Genomic DNA, 19,747 nt, shown 5'->3' with positions numbered 1-19,747 from the left:
CAGTGAGATTTGGGCTTTGGATGATCCTGGTTGATTGATATAGGAACGGTCCTTCTCCTGGGACAGGTAATCAAATTTACTTTTCAGGATAATAAGTATTCTGTTTATAGTTTTTTAAAATGCTTTTAGTTTGTAAAACTAAAAAGGTTTTGAACTTACAGCTTTTTAAATTCTTTTTTTTAGTTTTAGTTTTAAGCAAATGTTTTCAGTACCGTTGAGACGAAAAAGACATTTCTTAGGATTTAACTGTAAGAATTACATTGTATCATGTTTGTATAAGACCCTCTATAATCTACCATACATACATTGTTTTGGATGGTCAAGAACTTGTCTCTGTTGTATTTTTCTCATTAGCAAAGATTAGAAAATAATTATGTCTCTGTTCTTTAAAAATAAGATATTGTTGTTGTCTTTTCATCTGATACATACCTCAATATAAATCTATGAACTTTAAGCAAAACTCATTGAAAGTTTGGAATATGTGAGAAATTTCTTTTTAAGTATAAAAATCTATAGCAATTTGGAAAAATAGCTATATAAATTTTATATGAATCTGCTAGCACAGATTTTTACACACTTATTCTCCAAGTGAAGACTTCCTCTATCATAGATCTTCCAGATTCTTTGACATTCCTGTGGATCACCCCAATGTGAGTAAATTGTTTCTATAACTGGGTGACTGAATTCAGAAAACAGCTGAAGGCAAGCACAGGATCATGCTCAAACCACAATAAACACATGTGTTAGATGGGCCACTCAACTTTGTGGGTAAGGCTTAAGACATGTAACCTTGTGTTTACCTGACGTTTATGAATTTTGTTTTTAACTATATTGGATTTTGATATATTTTTATAAGCTTTAAGAATTATTCTTTGTACGAATAAACTCTGTTAAAATCTCAACTAGTAGGTTTGTGGTGTAATGTAAGATGATATGCAAGTTATATTATATTACTTGGGAGCAGAAACCAATTTTTAAAAACTAGAATCTAGAATACAAGGTTCATATATTGTATGCAAGGTATAATATAAAGTATTTATATGCATCTTTTTCCCCCAAAGAGCTCAAAAAATTTTTACACTATCTGTATTCAAAAATGTTACAGTAAAAATGAGAGGAGAAATATTACTGCTATTCAGAAATTCTTTGTCTCTTTCTTTTGTAACTTTTTTTTAAAATGGATTTTAATTCTTCCTGTTAATTCCTAATTCCACTGCCCAACCAACTCTACTTTATCTTTTAGTATGGGTCTCCTCCCACCTCAGTGTTCCATATACCTGGGTGAAAGGTAGGATATCAGGCTTATAATGGAACAGTTTGCAAGGAAGTCGAAATGTATTCACTTGCAGTGTGTGTGAACATTTCCCTTTAGAAGATCAAACTGTAGCACATCTATGCGCTAAATGAAACAGAGGTTCTATTTTTCCCTGTCCCTAGTCAAGACTTAGTAGTCCTTATACTGATTATGCCTCAAGATCTGAATGGGATAAATGGGGAGAAAATCCTCTTTAAATAAAAAGAAATCTTTGGGGCATCTACATAAATAGAAAATGCAGAAACACAATTAAGTAGGTTAATTTCAGAACAGGACTAGGTAAGAGAGCAAACAACCCTGTATATTGACAATTTAGATTAATGCAGTAATGAAAATAATCTAGCCACATAACTCAGTTCTTCTTGTGCCTTCTTCCCTCCTCAGTAACTGTTCTTTTGACCTCGATTATTTTAAAGTTTTCCTCAATACTCTTTTTCATTACATTTCATGTAATTTCAAAGTTCTTTAACAAAAGGTGTAGTGAAGCTTCTGATTTGATCATACTAAACAAATTTTAAGTCTATTCAATATATTATAGAGCCTCAAGGTGACTGAAAAAGGTAAAAAAATAAATACCCCAAAATCTCTTAGTAAATACCATGAGGTCAAGAATCAGTATATTTTCCATGGACAGAGGAGCCTGGGAGGCTACAGTCCATGGGGTCACAAATAGTTGGACACAACTGAGCACTGCTTTATACCCAGTACCTGGTACCTAGTAGGCATTAATTAGATAAATATTTGCTGAATGAATGAACAGGAAGAAATTCTGCAAGTAGTTGGTGATTTAAGAAAGGTAGGTTTAAACCAATGTATTTTATACTACCCAAATCTAAGAATGACCCTTTTAAGAAACAACTGAATTTATTTATCTGAATTTTCAAGACCTAGGCTTCCACCGAGATTGAAATAATGGGGCTAAATTTTTTTTTCAATTTTTTCAAATTCATATTCTGAACAAGTATGAAATCATATCAAAGAGCCTATCCTTGACAAAGTAGGTTTTCCAGCAGATGTTGGTTTGGTTAAGGATTCTTTTTCTCGTTCAGTAATACTTGTCAAAGAAGAAATCTGGCATAGACCTTTTCAAAATAATATACAAAAAAATTATTCCAGAATAGTAATCAATGAACAGAAGTTGTAATATATTATATTATACAGTAATTTAGACTTTTAAACAGTACCTGATTTTTTTTTCTGAAAAAGTTTGTTCAAACTAATTTATTACCAGGTTTATTCTCAGACTGATGGCTTTTTCCTCTCCATTTTTTCTGGAATCTCTAGTTACCAACTTTTAATGTTAGTTATCATCTGCTTTTGCTAAGCTTTTGGACAACAAAAAAAAGAAAGATCTCTCAGCTTTAAAATGTTAGACCTCACCTTCATGCTGGCTTTTCACAGCCAAATTTCCCAAAATGGATCAGGGATTAAATGAGAGTAAATTTCCCATGAATTTAGTTTAATTCTCTTAAAAATTAAGAATTTTGAAATATTTCAAAAAGAATGCCGTTTTCTTTGAATGTGCTATCATGAATCCAGTGTTAATTCTAAACATAAATCAATAAACAACTTGGGCCTCTAGCTGTAAGCGAAATTCTATAGGTGGGAAAACTGATTGACCCCCACCGCCCATAGGTGCTGGCCTGCTGTGGAATCCCTTTGCTCAGTGCTCTCCTACCCAATCAGGTGGAATGTTTCACAGGCACATGGTTTATGCAGCTCAAAATAACTTGGGACCTGTGAGCTGACAAATGCTCTGGCTCCGGTGGTGACAGGTTGTCCAGCTTCTAACAGCCATCTTCACCGAAACTAAGGTTAACTCCTCACTCTCTATGGACGGCTACTCTCTATTTCCAAGGGCGTGAAGAATTTTCTTTTTCTCCTGGGCTTTCGTCTAAACGTTCTCCTTGGATAATTATCATCACAGTGGAGTGCCTGGGTTGGACATCCTCATCTGGGTCAACTAAAAAAAGAAAGGTAATATCCAGATATAAGTTCTCGAGTGTGTTTTGATAACAAGAAACTGACAATGGGAAAGGGGGGATTTCAGAGACCTAATTTCTGTTGTGTGGAATGAAACCGAGGCTAACTTCTTAATTATGTACGATGGGACACAAAATTACATGAAAAATAAAGTCTTCTACATGGTCAGATTTTACAGGGGGTTGATGAGACCCTCAGAGATCACAGCCTACTCGGGTCCTAACGGAAAATATCTCAACAGAGGAAGTCGTGACATGTGTGTATCATTGGCATTTTCCATACATTCTTTTATTAAAATAATGGTGTTTGTATGGAGAATATGTGTGCAATGCCTATTTCCTTTTTAATGGAAATCAAACTTAAAATAATATGACTCCATAGTTAAAGACTTTCATTTAACATTTTTTTATCATGTAAAAGGATATGCTTGCTATATTTAGCGCTGGGAGATCTGCTCCCTGGATTAATGTACACAACAGCTGCAGAAAGTCTTGCTCAAAGGACATTGCTCTTTCTTTCTCTCCTTTCTCTCTCTCTCTCTCTCTCTCTCTCTCTCCCTCCCTCCCTCCCTCCCTTTTCAGCTGCAGCAGAAAGACGCTTGACAGTCAGTGGCAAGTGTTTGGCCCGGTACATTGCACTATTAGCAGTAATTAGATGTACAACTTGAATTATTTTTTAATAATCGTGTAAGCAAAGAAAAGGAGAACATGAGTAAATCTGTATTTCCATTTCCCAAAAGTGAACATTACAGTAAGAGTGCTAAGAAATTTTACTATCTTATCAACAAATTTTTTCTTTTTACTCATACTTGTTAAAGATACTAGCATCAATCAGTTTGATAGAAATAAAACAGATAACCAGTTTCCTTTCTCAAAAAAAATATGATTCAACTACTTTCATACTGGTAATGAGAAAATGAATTCTACAAGGTCTAAATTAAACATTTGTTATAACTTTTTAGCCTCTCCTTAATAATAACTCTTAACATCACATAAAATACATATCATCCTTTTCTACAAAACTAGAATATCCAGACTTATAGCTATAATAAACATATTTTTAAACAAAAATTAATATAAGCTGTCTGATATACAATTTGACAATATATAAACTATTTCAAATCAAGACCATCTCATGAAATCTGCAATATATGCACACTAACTTTGTCAGGAGACAAAATTATAAACATTACAGAATCTTATAATAATGGACTATGAAACAAACAGTTGGACATTATCCAAATTCTGGAGGTTTGTCTGTATTCCCACTTATAGAATATGGCTAATGCTATTGGAACTTGAGACAATGTATCAAAGCCCTAGTGTTCTATATGTCTATAATTTTGAATAAGACTCTATTCCAGACTTTAATACATCTATTGTATAACAGAATACACTTTCCAGCTCAAAGTGCTTACAAAAGCACATATTCAGTGGAACAGACTCAGAACCACAATTCATGGACACAAGAAATTAAATGAGTTTGTATCCTGACTAGGTTTTGGAATTTATAGAGATGAATTTTCAAATTTACTTTTGAAGAAATGAGACTGCAGGTAAATTGGGTTTCACTGTGAAAGATCTTAAATGGACTAAAGTTAATATATGAAAAGGTGACAGCTAGATTTTTTTAACAGTTAACTCATACACACAATAGGAGTAATGAACTCAGCTCATTAACGTGAAAATATAAGATGAATGAGACTGCCAACCCCAGAATAATTAGTTCCCTTCATTGACACTGAGATTTGACAAAGGCATTGCTTATTGTGTGGTGTTATTGCCTATAACCAGATAAAAAATGAAAAGATTTTTTTAAACTTGTTCCCTCTCTTAAGAGATACAGAAGGATCAAACACCACAGAGATATTTTCTTAAATTTCTATGGTGCTTTACAGCTAACAAAGAGCTCTAGAACTGTGATGGCACCGTGATTTTGCTTAAAGGGAACAACCCAGGTACCGACAAAATGGTCTGTTGAGTAATTTAGGAATGTGTGTTTAGCAGCTACATTTTTGGTGGGCACAAAAGTTGGTGTGACTATTTACCTGCAATTACTAAAGAACTCTTAGAGCTCATGTATAATTAGAGTCACCTTGACAAGCTCTGTACAGACTACATGTGTTACAGAGACCTCCACTTGGAGTCACAGTCTGGGATGGGCCCAGCAGAGCCTTCCCACCAAGGGCTTGAATTCCAACTAGATCTTGAGATCACAAACCTATTTGGGGTACTTGTTCCTTTCCCAATCTAGCAAATATGTCAATGAAGGAACTTATCGCTTTTCAAATCCTTAACCACCTAAGGGAAATTGACACAAGTATTAGGAGACTGAAGAAAGTCGAAAATGTTTAAATTTTTTTCTAATTTTTCTTACTTAAAATGAATCTTTGAGTTAATGAGAATTGACAAAGTTTTCTGATTTGAGACGTTCTATATAAGAACTAAGTTCATCATGAATGGTAAACCCTTCAATTTTTGTGAAGGGTTTGGTAGTCACCCTAGAATCCTGAAGCCTTCTTACTTGGCTTCCATTAACCTTTCCATGGGTCATAGAATTTACTTCTACACTACTTTTCTTTCAATATTTCAGATTAAATACTAACTTTGGGCTTTGGTTTCCGCATCCTTTATACTAGTGCAAAGGATTACCTTAATTTTGTATAGTGTTCTACATGTCTAAAGCTCTTTCACAGAGACTTCCCCGGTAGTCCAGTGGTTAAGACTTCGCCTTCCAACACAGCGAGGGTGGGTTCAGTCCCTGGCCAGATCCCACATGCCTTGTGGCCAAAAAAAAAAAACCATAAAACAGAAGTAATATTGTAACAAAGTCAATACAGACTTTTAAAATAAAAATTAAAAAATAACCTTTAAAAAAAATTAAGTTCTTTCATAAACAAACCCTATGAGGTAAGCAGGGTAATTCTGTTCATCCTCCGTTTAGAGGTGAGTTACTTAAAGACATCTATCTTTTCCTGTTCTAGGCAAAGTTAACTATTACGTATTAGGTTGTTTTTGTGTTGATCTAGAGGGTAAAGCATCTGCCTGCAATGCAGGAGACCCAGGTTCAATCCCTGGGTTGGGAAGATCCCCTGGAGAAGGAAATGGCAACCCACTCCAGTATTCTTGCCTGGAGAATCCCATGGATGGAGGAGCCTGATAGGCTACAGTCCATGCGGTCGCAAAGAGTCGGACACAACTGAGCGACTTCACTTTCTTTCTTTCTTTTAGTACCAGATTTGCTTTTTCGCTTAATATCTAAGAATACTTCATAGCCGGAAAACTTCAGTAACCATGTTTGAATTGAAATTACTTCATATAAGGTTTTGCGAATTCTTTGTCAAAGCCCCTCTTTAGACCTCCATATTATAACCAAAAGATGAGTTAATAACTCATGATATTTCTAACGATAAGGTAGTCTTAGAACCTACAGAAGAATATTGTTGCATTAATAAGACTTGAGAAATATGTCCAAAGGTATCAGTATTAAGTTTTGTTTTTATAAACCAGACTCTTAAATTTTAAGCAAGTCCTGAGGTGAGATCTCTTTTTCAGGAAAATTCATAGGGGGAAAACAATAGAGATATTTAGCAAAATAAAGTGAAGAACATTCAGTAAGCATTCTATGTGGCTAAGTTAATTTACATGATTTACTGAAGTTGGTCTTGATACCACATTAATTGCCTCATTTCAAACCTAAGACTATTTCATCAAAACCACAATCTGTTTCCAAGGATATTTACTGATTCTTATTTTGAAAATGGCAGAATATCTGCTCCAACTTTATAAGCAGCAGAAAGAAGGAAGCAATGTCCAATGTTTAGCACTCTGAAGACATCAGTTGAAATGTCTAAGAGAACTTTAACATCTGTCAAATGAAACGTCCAAGAGAACACTTCTTAAAACCTGCTTCTTCCTCATTCCAGTAAATGATTCCACCATTCACCTAGTTGTTTAGGCTACAAATACTAGACTCTTGTATTCTAGTACACTCTTGACTCTGCTCTTTCTCTTCTATTCCACTTTCAATCCATCAGCAGATCATACTAGCTCTATTTTCAAAAGATACCTCAAATCTGACCATTTCTCGCTTCCTCCCACTGATACCACTCATTGATTCCCAACTAGCATCATTTCTTGCATTCTTTGCATAGCAGCCACAGTTGAACTTTTTCAAAACCATGTTATCTGCTTCAAACAACTTTACAGTGGTTTCCCATTCACATGTTTAATAAAACTCAAAGTCTTTCCTATGGTCTGAAAGCCTTCACATGCCCTAGCCCTCTACTCTTCTTTTTGACTCACCTGGAACACTGGGCTTGACTCAAACACACCAAACATTCACCTTCCCTGGCCTTGACACTTACTGCTCCCCAGTCAGGAATATTCTGCCTCCCAAATGGTCATGTGGCTAACTTCTCCACTGCATGAGAAGCTTTGCCTGATATCCCTAACCTAAATAGCGCGTCTTCTTCTCTACCCCATCATTCTCTATTCCCTTGCCCTACTTTATTTTTCTTCTTAACATTTATATATTCTCCACTAGAATGTCAACTCCATGAGGGCAAGGACTTTGTCTTTTGTTCACTGATGAATCCTCAGGGCCTAGAACAGTGCCTGGCATATAGTAAATGCTCAATTAATATTTATTGGATGAATAAATGCAAGCAGGGTTATCCATAGCTTTTAGGTTTCTTAAAAGTATAAATTTTATACAGATAGTTTTAAAATCAATGCTTGAAACAGAAAGTAATACATGTTCATATTTCCTATTTTAGGTAGTATCTATCAGTTTAATAATTTATATATACATTTCCACCTAAGAACTAACTGAGATGAAATTGTTATTACCCCATTTGATAGATGAGGGTAACTGAGATTCAGACACATTAAGTAACTTGCTCAAGATAGCAAAATTATTTAGTGTTGGACTTGAGATTCAAAACCAGTTTTTTTAATTACAATCAGATGTTCTTTGATACTTCTGGTATAAAAGAACACATAATTCCAGTTATTTTATCCTCCATAAATACATTTTTATTTGAAAGTCACTTTGAATTTCCTACTGCTTTTACCAGTCTATATTTTTCCTTTGTGTCTATAACTTTCCTCTGTAAATATTTCTATTTATCTGTCTTACTTTAGCCTGCAACTTAAAAACAATAGATTTAGTAGGAAGTTCTAATGAACAAAATAATTCAACAGATACTTTTTGATTACCTTTTATATGCTGTGCATGCACAGAGATGATGGTATACAAAACAAAGTGAGGTAACAGTAAATAGGCAAATATATACTGAAATAAGGGCTGTGTTTGAGGGTTAAGACAGTGAATTTGGGGAGCATATTGGACAGGGACCCAATTCAGGAAAAAGAAGAAATCCTAAGGCCATGCCTCAGCTAAGAGCTGAAGATTGTATAGAACTTGGGCCAATAAGACAGCAAAAGACATGAAGACAGGGAGCAGCCTGAGCAAAGATATGTACAAAGATCTGAAGGCAGCATAGTTTGTTCATGAGGCTATTTCAGTGGAGTATAGATATGCTAAATTAACTATAAATTAGAGTTCAGCTTCTCTTCAAAGTGTGCCCTTGCATCAAGTCATGCCGCTAGTTCTACTTCCATTTCTTATCATGGTATGTGGCCACAGTTGTTAAACAATAATGAATAATAGTAACTACCCTATATTGACTGTTTACTAAATGCCAAGCACATTTAATAACCCGTCAGCCTATGAGATGGCTATATTATTATCCCTGTTTTACAAACAAGCACACTGAGGCTTATAGAGGTTAAGTAATTTTCTTGAGTTTAAAAAGCTAGGAACTGTCAGGATTAGGATTTGAACCAAAGTGTTAGGTAACAAATGCTACATTCAAACATTAAAGAAATCCTTAATTTTGAACACTTGGAATTTTTGTTATAATAATTTCTCGGAACTAAGCATCAGAACAGGTACACATTTACACCTCAATTGGCTCCTTTTCTTTAAAAAAGAAAAAAAAATAGTTGTAGAGAGCAGTAATTACTTATATGAGTATTTTATTCTGTATTTGCACCATAAATGTAAACTTTTTGGAAGTTCTTCAACATTAACATCACCTTTTACCGAAGTATTATCTTTTTACTAACATCAGTTGAACGCTCACTAGAGTGGTTGGCCCTGTTAAGAGATTTGCATTCAGAATGTTATTAATCCTCATTTCCCTGGGAAATAGATATTATCCATGTTTCACAGATGAGAATTTAGGTAATTTTCTCAAAGTCACACAACTTCTAAGAGATGAAGCCAGAATATGAAAACAGATTTATCTAATTTCAAAGCCAATGCTCACTCCATGTTGCCCCAAGATAAAAGCCATCTTAAACTAAACAGTTAAAGACAAAGTCACATTAAAACACAATATACAGTAATGTCCAACTAATAGAGGGGACATCCTGATTTATAAGTCACTTAATTTTTCTTTTCACATTTAAATGTATACATAAACTCAAACTAGGTTAATGGGATAGTTGATTTACAAATGGAAAGGATTTTCAATCAGTGTATTAATCACATTTTCAAATAGTATTTTGTACCTTATTTTAATGTCTTTAACTGTTCCTCTACAAAGTAAATGTACAAAGTGACAAATTTTCTGCTGGGCTCTCAATTACATTATTATATACTATTTTGTGTATCCTTCAGTGTTCTTCAAAATTTAATACAGCCATATAGTTCTATTTAATGAGTATATCATAATTTAACTAATTTTTATTGGACATGGTTCCACTTTTTAAATATTATCATCCACACTATGAGGAATATCTTTGTAGATAAATCTTTATACCCGTCCAACCCCTCTGCATTTTCAATTAATTTTTTTAGGGTACATATTCATTTATTTGACTGTGCCGGCTCTTAGCTGCAGCATGTGGGATCTAGTTTCTTGACCAGGGATCAAACCCAGGCCCCTGCATTGGGAGCATGGAATCTTAGCTGCTGGACCACGAGGGAAGTCCCTCAATTAATCTTTTTTTGAGGCACAATAAACTTTACCCAAACAAGTGGCTCCAGTGGTGTCAATCTCAGCCTGTGGCTAGCAGATGGGAAAATATTTTCCTGTAGGTCATCCTTTCAACCATCTCTAATTGTCCTCTCAAGGTGACTGCCTACCTTGTCAATTTAGAAGTTAGTTTTAAGTAGCATTCTAAAAGTGTGAGAAGTAGGGCAGTCCCTAGGAAACCCTACTTGTGATATATTGTGGTATTACAAATATTTTTACTTATAAGTGAGGCAGTCATATAAAAGAAGGAAGAGAAATTAACTGAAATAAAATTTGTCCCAGAATGTTAAAGCCCGAAAATATTCAGGATATTACTTTCCTCTCCACCTTTCCAGCACAAGGCATACAGTGGCCAAGAATGGCAAATAGTAGCACACAGTAGCCAAGAATGGCAAACAGGCTTCATCTCCATTACCAGCTCTGATTGGGTGGTGGTGGCTGAGGGAATGGAGACTTAAAAAAGTGAAGGTCAGTGGGAAGAATACTGTAATTAGTTGGCTACATCTCTTACAGAGGAAAGAGAGGAGTAACAGTCTATGGGTCACAAGCTTGCTAGCCGTCTAGTAAATGTCTGAGTGAATAAAATGGATGACAATAATATGACAGTGGTTTGCATTACCCAAACTTCTAGTCCTGGGGACTGAGCTAAAGTTACTATACTGAATGAAAGTTACTGTACTATTTTTATAACACTTTACAAATTATTTATTTTTTGAATAAATATATTCATATAACTTATGTGACTATATAACTGATTATAACATATTCATATAATTACAATTTAAAAGTAAGAAAATGGTATACAGTGAAAAGTGTCCTGTATTGAACCCCACTTCCCTGTCTTCCATATCCCCTCTTCATCAATGTTAATTTAAGAGATTTTTTTTAAACCTAGGTGTACTCATACTCTTATAGAAATTAATTAATTATACCTTATTTGAAAAAGCTAAATCACTATAGTTTTCAAGAGCAGATTGAGCCTACAAACAACACTGAATTTAAACAATTAGTTTCTAGTCATAAAAACATTATTTATTTTCATGAGCTAGATCAAGTTTTTATTTATCAATAACAAGATTATTTTATCAAAATCTTTTAATTTCTGTTATTTTATTACATTCAGGGGGAAGGGGAAAGGATGGAGAGAAAATCTCTGTGTATGAGAAAGTACTCTAAAATTAAAAGCCCTTTATAGATATTATCAAAATTGTGCTTAGAAACTATATTTAATGTCTCTATAGTTATAGCATAGCTTTCAAAATTGAACTCATATTTAAAGATTAATTTAATAAAGTGATAATCACCCATGCTTTTATTTCCAGTTTCAGGGAAACCTCATTCAGTTCCTCTTCATTTTACAATGTGAGAAGTCTTTAAACTTTGTGAAAGTTATCAAAATTAGGTAATTTTAATTTTAAGGTTTAAGTTCTTAAGTATCTATCATGCTATAATCAATACAGACCTATTATTCTTTAGAAATAATCTAAACATTTTGTCATTATTGCTATCTTGTGACAGCATGCAAGACGACAGCCTAGAAGCTTCTACTTCCATATCTCAGCTTCTGAGAGAAAGCTATTTGGCTGAAACTAGGCATCGGGGAAACAATGAGAGGAGTCGAGCAGAGCCTTCCTCCAACCCTTTCCATTTTGGGGGTGCTTCTGGAGCTGCTGAAGGTGGAGGAGGCCAAGATGACCTTCCAGATCTTTCAGCCTTTCTGAGCCAAGAAGAATTAGATGAAAGTGTCAATCTGGCAAGATTGGCAATCAATTATGACCCTCTGGAGAAAGCAGATGAAGCTCAAGCTAGAAAACGTTTTTCTTCTGATCAGACGAAACACTCATCTATATCAAGTTTTGACCCTAATTTCTGCCAGGATAACTCTCGAAGCCCTACCAACTCTAAAGAGAGCCTCCAGGAGACAAAAAGGCCACAGTACACTTCTGAAGCCCAGTCCAAAAAAGTATTCTTAAATAAGGCTGCCGATTTCATTGAAGAGCTCTCATCCCTTTTCAAAGCCCATAGCTCCAAAAGGATTAGACCTCGTGCCTGCAAAAACCACAAGAGTAAACTGGAATCGCAAAACCAAGTTATTCAGGAAAACAGCTCCAGTTTCCCAGATCTATCAGAAAGAAGAGAAAGATCTTCGGTTCCCATACCTATCCCTGCAGATACCAGGGATAATGAAGTGAACCATGCGCTGGAACAGCAGGAAGCTAAGAGGCGTGAAGCTGAGCAGGCTGCCGGTGAGGCAGCCAGTGGAGACACCACCCCAGGGTCCTCTCCTTCTTCTTTGTACTATGAAGAACCTCTGGGGCAACCTCCCCGGTTCACACAAAAGTTACGGAGCAGAGAAGTTCCAGAAGGAACCAGAGTACAGTTGGATTGCATAGTGGTAGGAATTCCACCACCTCAAGTAAGGTAAAAATGTCCCGTTAGTAACGCTTGGTAATTACTTTCCATCTATTGTGATCCTTCTAATTTTATCTTTCAAGTATGTGGTTTCAAAGATTATATACTCCCTTTGAGAAAAACAGAGTTTAAAGCACACTGTCCAATGGAAGTATATTAGACATGTGCAATTTAAAATTTTCTAATAGTCAAATTTTTTTTCAAATTTTTTAAAAATAAAATAACGGGGTAAAGTTGATTTTTAAAACTATATTATTCAACCAATATACTTTAAAAAATTACTACCATTTCAACATGTAATCAATATGGAAATTATTAATAAGACATTTTATATTCCTTTTGTCATACTAGGGCTTCAAAATCTAGTGTGAATTCTGTACTTACAGCACATCTCAGTATGGATGATAAATTTTTCTAGGAAATACTTAATGTGCATTTAGAGTTCAAAAAATATACAGTTGAAAGACTATACTGTAAGATCCAAGTTGTTCCAAACATATTTGAAAGTTCTATCAGAATTGAATTGAGTAGCAGCTTTTACATTTAAATTAATTAAGGTTAAATACAATTAAGAATTCAGTTCCTCAGTTGCACTGGCCACATTCCAAGTGTCCACATGTGGCTAATGACCATGGTATTAGCACCGGCCTACAGCCTATAGCTTAAAAAAAAAGTCTTTATGATCTATACTCAACAAATACCTACAGTAGTTTTTAATTTAACAAAAAAAGCCAAATAATAGAAAAAGTGTGATAGGATAAAGATACAATAAAATTGGTAAAGATCAATTTAAAGTTTATTTTACATGTATTTATTATATACTTTTTGATTTATTCTAGGTATGTAGGCAGGGTATCATCTTTTTTGCAAAATAATCATATTATAGGGCAGTAATAGCACTTGTATTAATAATAATATTTTAAATTATGTATGCTTATTGATTAAAGGAATTCTAGTCTAAAAACACATTTATATATTGAATTCTGCTTTTCAGAGTCAACATAAGGCAATACTCAATACTATTTCTACAATGGCATATATGTGTTACTATCTAGTTAAACAACTGACCTCCTTGAGGAAAGGAGTGTCTTGAGCACCAAGCATAGCTTCTAGCCTATAGTAGTCATGCATAATTCATTAGTCACCAGACTATGAGTATACTAATGGATAAAGAAACAGGAAAACAAGAAACTCGACTTAGATTTCAATCAGGAGTGAGACAATTGGCCTAAGACATGACAAAGGGTTGGAACAGCATAACAGATGTAAGTGTCTACCCTTCTCTACGCATGCCTGATGACACTCCCTGAGACTCTGGTCAGTGATGCTGGCAAGATGTCATCAAAGCACCGTGATGGATACCACTCACTGGCATCTGGTCAGTCTAAGTAAGCTGGTGAGCACTCCAAGTTATGGCACAGATACGGCTTACTTAGACTAGTTCTATCCATTCCACTAGTTTCTGGACATAGATTGGATCCTTTCAAAAAAACTAGACCAGGTCACTCAAGATTCATCCTCCCCATTCTTAATCATGACAATCTCAAACACAAAAAAAGACTTGGGGCTCTTGTGAGAAAAATCACTCAGGAGAATGAGTGAAAAATACTCATTCCCCCCAAAACAAAGTAATATGGTGGTTATTCAGAAATTAGTCAACCAATTAAATATTTACAAATTTAAGACTGAAAGAAATGTACACAACTTCCATAGTGACAGCATTCATGTCTATATCCCAGCCACTGGTTTGATGGCAGGAAACTAATATGTATTCATCAAGTATTTTCTGAATTCATCACAGTAATCATATTAATGTTAAGAAAAAACTTACGATTGTCTAAACAGACTGTTTTTGATGTTGTTCAGTCGCTAAGTTGTGTCCAACTCTTTGCAACCCCATGGACTGCAGCATGCCAGGCTTCCCTGTCCTTCCCTGCTCAAACTCATGTCCATTGAGTCAGTGATGCTATCTAACTATCTCATTCTCTGCCATCCCCTCCTCATTTTGCCTTCAATTTTTCTCAGCATGAAGGTCTTTTCCAATGAGTCAGCTCTTTGCATCAGGTGGCCAAAGTATTGGAGCTTCAGCATCAGTCCTTCCAATGAATATTCAAGGAATATTACTTTGGATATTCAATGAAAATTATTTTCCTACATATAAAGTTTATATAACTCTAATCAGAAACCAAGTATACATACCTAGCTTTTACTCGAAACTCAGCACTGTGACCAATACAATGACAGAGGCAATATAAACATGTGTCCCTGCTCTCAAGGAACTTGCAACCTCAATTAAAGAAATCATCCTAACTCTACTCAATACTCTTGAAAGAATCTAAAAAAAGAGTGGATGTATATATATATATATATATATATATATATAAACTGATACATATATATATATATAAACTGATTCACTTTGCTGTACACCTGAAACTAACATTACATGTAAATATACTATATTATAATAAAAATGACAATAAAGAATTCACCCTAATTTTTATAGGACAATGAAGGGCTGGAGGACTAGATAGGTCAAAGAAGACTCCAGAGACATAAGGGAATTTTAGCTGAACCTTGAAGAAAGAAGAAGTCAAGTAGAAATTTAAATCATTTATTCATTCAACAAATTGCTACTGAGTTACTAAAGTGACTCACTGAGAGTACCAAACAATTGGGAGCTACTGGAGGTCAGGGACCTTGTTTTGAAACCAAGTGTAAAACTATTCTAAGAGGGCAGCTCACAGTCTAATAGAGCAATCAGACATATGATCAAAACATTGCAATACTGTGTAATAAGGGCTGTAACAGAAGTATGCATGGAATGCAATAGCAGCTCAAAGGAAGATTGATATTTGGCCTGAAGGGCAGGATGAAGGAAGTGTTAATGCTGGAGGTGCCACTTCAGTTGAGAAAACTTAAGGTGGAAGAGGAAAGCAAGTGGAAAGACCCAGAGACTAATGTTTTCAGGGAACTGCAAATACTTGGCTATGTGAGGAACATGGGACAACAGGTGAGGAAAGATAAGAGAAAAGACAGAAGAAGTAGGCAGAGGGACAGGTCCTTTCAGGCCAGGTCAACTCAATATGTTTATATAAAAGTACAGATGCTGGCAGAGTAATATTTTTAGATGACAGTGAGGAGACTGACCTAACTGGACAAGAGCGGAACCAGATGATTTTGAAAAGCCTTGAAAGCAAAGTAGAATAGTTCTGACTTGGTTTCAAAATCAAGTGGAAAGCATTTAAGGTTGTGTATAAGGACACACTAAGATAAAAGGGAGAATTTAAGTAGAACAGGTCTGGATGAATGAGTTAGACCCCAAACAAATGGAGCCCCAAGGGCACTTTGGAGGCTGTGAAAGGTATTCCAGGCATCAGACACTCTGATATCAGACTGGGGTAGGGGCTGAGGGAAAGCACAGAAAAGCTGTGAGGGAGCAATATTTAGAAGAAAAGAAACCAAGCTGAACTTGGGGACTGACTAAATAGGATGAGTAAAAGACTGACTCCACAAGTTTGAACCTGGGGACCTCAGAGAACCCTGGGGTCACTGTCAGGGTCTGAGAAACTGGAGGAGGTGGATGATTTGAGTCTGAGGAGATGGAGGGACCATACCCAATAGATAGTCAGAAACGTAGGACTGAAGGGCAAACGAGAGGGTAGTGGAACTGGAGACATTCCAAGGAATGCCCTGGACACTGGGAAATTTGGACACAGTATCTCTGGCATTACAAAGGGACTATAAATACAGGTAACGTTTGGAACTAACAGCCAGTTATGCTAGGCTGGGGCAGGGTTTTTTTCCAACCTTCTTTGGCAGTAATTCCTCCTCCCATTTTTCTCCTCACAATAAATATGTTATGTTACCCCAATACATACTTTACACACACACACACAGATTTCTTAAAGATGAGATTAGTGTTTCTGGGATTGAAGAGGATTGGGGTGGAGGAAGGACTGCCTGCTTGCTCACCACTGAACTTCTAAAGCATCTCCATAGAACCCAAGAGCACAGATTTTGATTGAGAGAATGCCTTTAAAAATGCATTACAAGAATGAGGCGCTTTGGTTTGCCATAAAGGAAAACAGTACAGTCAAAAAGAAAAGTATCCTTTTTTCTATTTTTGCAAGAAAATATAATGCATATACCTGGCAACTGAGGTCTAACCTCGTATGTATGTGCCTCGATGTGTTCTCCGTATTTTACCCATGTTTCTATAATTCTAGTTTAGCAAACTGAAAAATCCTTTTGGCCTATATTTGTTGATTTCCACGTTGACTGGGAAGAAATTGTGTTGTAAGGGTAGGATCCTGTATCATTGAAGCTAGCTGTTTTTGACAGCTTGTTAATTTTGGACATAGCTTCATTGGAGGAGCTGAAATACACTCATGCGTTACCCACAGATGAAAGAGTCTGCAGGAATTCACAGCAAATGGCCATGATCCCTTTTTGTATCCTGACTCGAAATTCTTTTCCCAGGAATGTACAGCTGGGTCACACTAAGTATATTTGCTTGTACATAGCCCTCTGAAGCAGTAAAAATTTACCTTTTATAGATGCTGATGTCTGATTTGGCGGTTAAGTTTTGCTATTGCTACTTCTGGACATTTGCCTGTGAATGCCACGCTGAGGAATAAAAAGGAAATAAATCAGTTATAAAGACAAAGGATATTTTAAATTACAAAATATAAATAATTATATATGATATATAATATAAAATATTATATAAGTATTTTTAAATGTTACAGTATTTAGGGGCATTTTCTTCTACCTTTTGGGGCAATCTAGATACCTTCATTTACTCATTCATGCAACAAATGTGAAATGCCTGTTATGTGCCATGTATTCCTAGAGCCAATAAGATTATAGAAGTGAACAAGGAAAATCCCTTGCCTTCATGTATCTTGAAAGAAAAGTGAAGTCGCTCAGTTGTGTCCAACTTTTTGGGACCCCATGGACTATAGCCTACCAGGCTCCTCTGTCCATGGGATTTTCCAGGCAATAGTACTGGAGTGGATTGCCATTTCCTTCTCCAGGGGATCTTCCTAACCCAGGAATTGAACCCAGGTCTCCCGCATTGTAGACAGACACTTTACCATCTGAGCTACCAGGAAATTCCTGTATCTTAGGGTCTAGTAAAGATCACAGGCAAAAAATCCCACAGTGATTACATTATCATAATTGTGATAAATATTATAAAAGAAGGTGCATATAGCAAAGGGACTAAGCCTTGTGAATGGACTAGGGAAGGTTTCCCAGAAGTATTTAAGCTGAGACAGAAAAGATGATGAGAGGTTAGCCTAGCAAAGTGGGGTTTACAGAAAAGTGTTGCAGGGTGAAGAGATAACATATATGAGGCAGTGAGACAATGATTCACTTTACGGAACTGAAGGAACTAATGACACCAGAATATGAAAAGTAAGGAGGAAATGGTTTGGGGTAAGTTCAGAGAACAGGGATAGAGACTCCCTGTTCAAAAGCCTCCCAGAACAAGCTACTCAAAGTGGGTCCCTGGACCAACAGGTCAGCATCACTTGGAATCTTGGTGGATATGCAAATTTGCAGCTTCTACCTCATACCTACTGAATTAAGCTCTCTAAAGGGCAGGCCCAGACATTTGTGTTTTAACCAAACTGCTGTTTGTTTCTGTGCTAAGAACTTCTGCAATCTCTTTGGAGACCTCCTCACCCAGGGGGACTGGCCCTTGACTCTATTCCTTAAGCCAGATGTTGCAATCTCTACTTAAGGTTCTAACATCTGCTTCTCAGTCCTACTCCTCAGTACACTCCTCAAAGGCTCTTTCTGTTGATATCATCTCACCTGAGCTGGTCACCCTTTGAGGTAGGGTCTGTTGTCAGACAGGAAATCAAGCTACCTTGTGTGGTATCCATTTGGCCCATGGGAAAACCACATCTCTGCCCTCGCGAACTTTGGCGATGTAGGCTGCTTCCAGCGCAACCCTCTCTTCTTGCTCTTCCCTCTTGTGCTGTGCTTAGTTCTCAGCTGTGTCTGACTCTTTGCGACCCCATAGACTGTAGCCCACCAGGTTCCTCTGTCCTTGGGGATTCTCCAGGCAAGAATACTGGAGTGAGTTGCCATGCCTTTCTCCAGGGGATCTTCCTGACCCAGAGATCGAACCCAGGTCTCCCACATTGTGGGCAGATTCTTTACTGTCTGAGCCACCAGGGAAACCCTCTTCCCTCTTGGGCAATGCTAAATATCATTTCACTTTGAAAGTTTTCAAGGCAAGAGTTCGGTGAAGCTTCTGTGCTGCCACCAACTCCAGGGGCTACAATATAAGATCTCCAAGGAATTCCATAGAAGGCCCTGTCATGTGGCCACTGACCTTCTCTAATCAACCTCCCAACCTCCTCATCTCTATTCCCAAAATGGACAAGGATCACCAGACTGAACTTTCTGAATTGCTTTAGAAGTGTGTTTTTAAATAAATACTGAAGAATATCTGGAAGTACAGATACGGTATAAGAGTAATGGCACATCTATCTGTATGCCCACATTAGTATTATTTTTAAGTTGAGTGTTTTCTTGATCCTGTCCCTTCCTCCTCCCCTTAGAGGTAACCACTAGCCCAAATCTAGTGTTTTCTGTTTAAATTTTTCTTAACAGTTTTTCTTCAGTTTAATAACATATCCTTATGTTCCTAAGCAATACTGGAACAGAAGTATTTACTGGTGGAATGACAGAAAATCCTATGTTGTTGCTGTTGTTCTGTCAACCAGTCATGTCCAACTCTTTGCAACCCCAAGGACTGGAGCACACCAGGCCTCCCTGTCTCTCACCATCTCCCGAAGTTTGCCCAAGTTCACATCCATTGCATTGGTGATGCCATCCAGCCATCTCATCTTCTGATGCCCTCTTCTTCTGCCCTCAGTCTTTCCCAGCCTCAGGGACAGAAAAGCCTATATTTACATTAAAATAAGTCAAGGTGGGACAAAGTAGAATATATAAAAAACACATTTGCTATTTGT

The 19,747-nt window shown here is 36.3% G+C and overlaps 1 protein-coding gene across 1 annotated transcript in view; it reads left to right on the top strand.

The window, feature by feature from the left end:
- Positions 2,951 to 19,747, top strand: part of MYPN (myopalladin) — an 86,354-nt gene continuing 69,557 nt past the window's right edge. The window contains exons 1-2 of the mRNA XM_005699104.3: positions 2,951 to 3,292; positions 11,862 to 12,764. Of these exons, the coding sequence (XP_005699161.2) occupies positions 11,863 to 12,764 (902 nt within the window). The 5' untranslated portion in view covers positions 2,951 to 3,292; position 11,862. The remainder of the gene's footprint in view (positions 3,293 to 11,861; positions 12,765 to 19,747) is intronic.

Source organism: Capra hircus, chromosome 28, assembly GCF_001704415.2.
Source record: "Capra hircus breed San Clemente chromosome 28, ASM170441v1, whole genome shotgun sequence".
NCBI classification, from domain to species: domain Eukaryota; kingdom Metazoa; phylum Chordata; class Mammalia; order Artiodactyla; family Bovidae; genus Capra; species Capra hircus.
This window is presented reverse-complemented; position numbering and strand designations above follow the sequence as displayed.